Source organism: Sinohyriopsis cumingii, unplaced genomic scaffold, assembly GCF_028554795.1.
Source record: "Sinohyriopsis cumingii isolate HCF-2022 unplaced genomic scaffold, ASM2855479v2 utg000160l, whole genome shotgun sequence".
Classification (NCBI taxonomy): Eukaryota; Metazoa; Mollusca; class Bivalvia; order Unionida; family Unionidae; genus Sinohyriopsis; species Sinohyriopsis cumingii.
In genome coordinates this window covers 7,560,693-7,566,290 of record NW_028315873.1, presented here as the reverse complement: position 1 = coordinate 7,566,290, position 5,598 = coordinate 7,560,693, and the positions used below count along the sequence as shown (strand labels likewise).

At 34.7% G+C, this 5,598-nt stretch overlaps 1 protein-coding gene across 1 annotated transcript; it reads left to right on the top strand.

The window, feature by feature from the left end:
* The first annotated feature begins 420 nt into the window (after window positions 1-420).
* LOC149774721 (uncharacterized) lies at window positions 421-3,483 on the top strand. Its single transcript, XM_089944988.1, has one exon. The coding sequence runs from the start codon at window positions 421-423 to the stop codon at window positions 2,791-2,793; it is 2,373 nt and encodes a 790-aa protein (XP_089801114.1). The 3' UTR covers window positions 2,794-3,483.
* The last annotated feature ends 2,115 nt before the right edge of the window (window positions 3,484-5,598 follow it).

The following is a 5,598-nucleotide window of genomic DNA, read 5'->3' as shown; positions in this document are numbered from 1 at the left end:
AGAAAAGATAGTATCAAAATGAGGTATTGATCATCCGTTCGGTTTGGTGCGAAGATACGAGTAGAAAGAACCAGAAACAGCCGCAAAAACCTAATTAACAAATTATTATATATTCTAAGACAATTGGGTTTTATCCTTCATCAATGCGACTACTTATAATTCCTAAATTTAACAAATAGTGCGCTCACATTTATATGCCTTGCTTTCTATCTCTTTATGTTTCTCTTTTTTAGAAAATGAAGACTCAACGACAATAAACACTGATGAACTTACAAGAAAAAAATTGGACGTTGCGAATAAAGATATACTTGATATCCAAAACGTCTCAACGAAAAGTGAAATAATTGATTGAGCTGCAACGATCTATTCGATCATTTCATTGTATAACACCAATCGCCTCATATACTTGATAATCAGGCCATGGCAAGAAGACGTATTCGATCAGTATTGTTGATAATATATGTCATTATAACAGCCACTGAAGGCAATGTAACTTGTAGTGAGGACTATACCTCTTATATCTGCAAAGGTATAGCCAACACGAGCGATTTTCCACATTCCTTGCCTTCGAATGTACGGAAAGTAACGCTGATTGGAACAGATGAATTGAAGGAAAGTTTCCCCATTGCAGTTTTCAGCAATCAAACATGGGCAAATGTATCAGAGCTTTCTATTATTGAATTTCCAGTTGTTAATTTTATTCCGGAAGGTTTTCTTGACGGATTGGAACATTTAGAGTTTCTGTCCATATCGTCATGTTCCGACCTCAGATACCTGGATCCCGAAATATTTCGTTATACGCCTGATCTTCATGCATTGCACGTGGACGATAACCCTCGTCTTCAAATATCTAATGTGGAAGCGGCTTTGACTGGCAAACTGAGCAAGCTCAAATATCTATCTTTAATTGCAATCCAAGCTAACACGGAACCTGCATTGCTCGGATCTAACTTTTCCAAGGCTCTTCTAGGCAAAACTCTTACATATTTAGATATAAGTCGTGCCAACATACTCTCTATATCTCCTGATGTATGGTACGACACAATTCCGACCGTAAGATACCTAAATGTGTCTTATTCTTCATTCGTTATACTAGGGTTTAGATTGCGTGGATCTGTATCAAAGTATAATCTTGAACTTTTAGATATTAGTGGATGTCGTTCTGTGACAAAAGACGTTATTATAAAACGGGACTTCACACGTACATGTGATTTACCTGAAAATATAACATATTTGCTTGGTAAGAATATAGTAGAAGTAGGTACTGATGTCAGGGTGAACTTTGCAATCAATCTGACAAAGTGTGAAACGAACAAATTACTTTTGATAGATTTAAGCAATAATAACTTAAGAAGTTTAAATATAACGGTTTCAGTGGCATCTAATTTCAGTGCAGTCCAGATGTTGGACCTAAATAGTAACGATATGGAATACATATCGCCGTCTTTGTTAAGCGGCTTTCCTTCACTAAAGATACTTGACTTGTCCAAAAACCAGTTGCACAGGATGCAGAATATGGACGAATTTGTGCATATATTCTCTCGAAACAATGAGCTTGAAATATTATTCTTGCGTAGCAACTCCCTTAATGGAGTACCAGCAAACATGTTTTCATCTAATGTCAAGCTACGCGTCCTTGATTTGAGTGACAATGAACTCACATCTTTGAATAGCGAGTGGCACAACATGCAGAATTTAAAGTTGATTGACTTGAGAAATAACCGGTTGAAACATTTGCCTATTCCAATCGTAGAACAACTAGAAAACATATTTCGGAATCAAGCCACGGCAAACAAACTGAATACAACCCGGACGAACATGTTGCTCAGTCAGTTTCCTGATAAGTACATTTTAGCAAAGAAGTACAGATACGGATACAATGCAGGGAATAAAGAACAGCTCACACACAGATCGGAAATTATTCCACAATATTTGACAATCAAACTTTCTGAGAATCCTCTCTTGTGTGATTGTGATACACTGGATTTTTTACAGTGGATTTTGACTACAAATATCAGCATTACTAACAGAACAACATTGCTATGCAAATATGGCAATCATGAAATTGTATTGAATTACAAAAGTTTCGAAACTGTCAAACAAACTTGCAGGCTCCCAGTTATTATCGGTACTGGGATAGTATTATTCGTGGCAATTATTTTATGTATATCCACATTCTCTATTCTATATCGTCGTAGGCGCGGAATGAAACGAAAAAACGAAAGCATAACAAAACTGAAAAGAAAACTTCTAAAGAAAAACAAAACATTCAAATATGTTGTCTTTATGCCATATTGCAGTAAAGACTATGATATCGTAGAGCAAACCATCCGGCCCTCCTTAAATAGTTATCTAATGGAAAAGCTTAACACCGACAAGGATCTTGTGTGCACTGGAGCTGACTCATTTGTTCCTGGCATGCGTATCATAGATGAGATACATCGATGTATTGACGAAAGTCTAGTAGTAGTCCCTGTAATCACACCAGCATTTCTCCAATCCCAATGGAGCCAGGAAGAATGTGCTGTGGCTATTAAGAAACACAGAAAAGTTGTGATTTTGATGGAGCAGCATACCGACACATCTATGGCAATTACGCCTATCAAGGGTCTGATCGCGCAGTACGGAAGAGCCACCTGGTCCAATACTGAAAGTCATTTTGTTATCTCTCCCTCTTGGAATACAATTTGCCAGGGAGTATTTAACATAGCTGCCGATACTCTTCGTAATTATAAAAAACAAAATATTCACGGGTCTAATTTTGCCCTTCAATTATTCGAAGAAAGCGCGTAATGCAATTAATTCCGTCTTTTCCCCGTACCCAACTACATTTTGCAAAATAATATTAATGTTTATGGTATGCAGCATTTTTGTATCATAAAAGGATGGACCTTTGCACGTAAAAGCAACCTTCACAAATTTTACTAAACTTGACGGTTTCGCTTTTCCTGTTACTTATTTTAAGATTATTGTGTCGTATTTTTATGAAACGATTCTCCAAAGTGCTGCATCCAAGTATCAAATAAAATTGGTTGACAAAAAAGTTCTATGTCATATTAGTTTATCTTATAATGGACCAAGTTACAGACCGTACAGCGTACAACAAATAACAACTCGCTTAGCAATAAATGCTGCAATAAAAGGATGCCAGTATTAACCTCCGTATTGTCTACCTTGAATGCTGTTAGAAGCATGCCAAATTCAACCTCTTTATCGTCTATCTTCAATGCTATTAGAAGCATTCCGATTTTAGCCTGTGTATAGTCTATCTTCAATACTATTAGAAGCATGCCAAATTTAACCTGTGTATCGTCTATCTTCAATGATGTTAGAAGCGTTCCAAATTCAACCTCTATATCGTCTATCTTCAATGCTACTAGAAACATGCCAAATATAACCTCTGTATAGTCCATCTTCAATGTTATTGGCAACATGCGAAATTCAACATCTGTATCGTGTATTTTCTATATTACAAGCATGCCAAATTCAGCCTCCGTATTGTCTATCTTAAATGCTATTATTAACAGGCCAAATTAACCTCTGTATCATCCATTTTCAGTGATATTAGAAGCATGGCAAATTTAACTACTGTATCGTCTATTTTCATTGCTATTAAAAGGATGCCAAATTTAACCTCCGTATCGTCTATTTTGAATGATATTAGAATGATGCCAAATTCAACCTCTGTGTCGTCTATTTTGAATGATATTAGAATGATGCCAAATTTAACCTCTGTGTCGTCTATTTTGAATGATATTAGAATGATGCCAAATTTAACCTGTGTGTCGTCTATTTTGAATGATATTAGAATGATGCCAAATTTAACCAATGTGTCGTCTATTTTCTATGATATTACAAGCATGCCAAATTTAGCCTCTGAATGGTATATTTTCAGTGCAAGTAGAAGGATGCCAAATTTAACCTCTGTATAGTCTATTTTCAATGCTATTAGAAGGATACCAAAAGTAACATGGGCGTCATCTTTTTCTCAGTATTGTTAGATGGATGCCAACATTAAAATCGGTATCGTCTCTTTTCAATTATATTAGATGGATGACAAATTTAACATTTGCTTCATCTCTTTCAATGCTAATAGAAGGATATCAATTAATAATCGCAATCGTTTTATAAACAATGTTCTATCTATCAAAGGCTAAAATAGCTCAGCTTTAGATTATTGTAATAATGTTTAATTGTAGAACATTAAAATAAACATCAATTTCACTAGTTTTATAATAATACGTTTCTGAGACTAACTCCTATTTTGTATTGGGACGACAGCATGATTTTTACATTCCAGATTCCACAAAGTTAGTCCAAACAAAATACGAAAACAACTGTGTTCAGGCAAAAAAACATTGATTTCATTATTGATTATCAAACTCGCGGAGCAATCAAGGAAATCATCAGAGTCGTCAAACAAAATAGGTTTGGCTCAGAAATAAACTCCTTTCATAAGACTACTTCGGTTTTTGGAGATAGATTACTAAATATGTATCACATGTACTTTGACATACTTGCACAATTTACTGAAATAACCAATCTAACAAAATCCACCTAGGTAAAGTCAACATCAGATTTTGTATACCTTAACACGAATGTGTTAATGCAATCAGAACAATATTGCTTATTATCAAAATTACACAATCCAGATGTTGTGATAAAATTAGTCTCAATCTGATGATGCTTAGATTGTATTGTCATCATATCAACATAATCAGAAAATCGCTCTTGCTCAGCCTTATAATTGTCAAATCCTATTACCTTGCCTACTCCATTTATTTTAATTCGTTTTCTCGTTTTGTTAGCTTCATTATGCGATACATTTTACTTCGCAATCATATATACTCAACGATATGGACAATTTTTGTTTTATCTTTAAAGTATCATATTACTTGTTGTTATTGTCATAGTGTAATCCGCTGTTTTTGGATAATCTGAAAGGTCAAATAATTCTTGGCTTCGTAAAACTAATGATAAATATCATCAGATTCTATTTTGTACATTAGCTAGTCCGTGTCTCTACATAACAGCTCTGCATCAGGCCACTTAACCTTAACAAAATTGTAGTAGAAGGAGTAAATTAAGTTCTTGGATATCTCAAGTACTTCCATACTGACATAAACTGGATTGTTTAGCTTCAAGTTTGTCTTTGTTTTATAAATGGCTGCTGGATTTCATTAAATATTTGTATGCTAACAAATCCATCAGATGCAACATGTTTATTACGACGTTGACGACCTCAGTATTGACATGCTTTCCGATATTTTCCAAATTTTTGTCAAACTCACTGTTCTTCATGAGTTTGAAGAAAAAAAATTAATTCTATTTTAGCAATTACTTTTCAACTAGTGTTAATGTCGATATTTCTTTCATCCAACATGACTGATTAAGTTTTAGCACAAGATGAACTTTTCGTACTACCAGACCATGATCAAGTGCCTGTTTCAGAGTTTTGTAATGCAAAACGTATCGCCACACGTTAAGCAGATTAGAAGCTAGTTTATGAACAACCGATTTACACTGCGAATAATTTTGTTGTGTTTCTGATAATAAACTGTAGATTTCGGACAAAATGAATAATCATTACGCTTACCA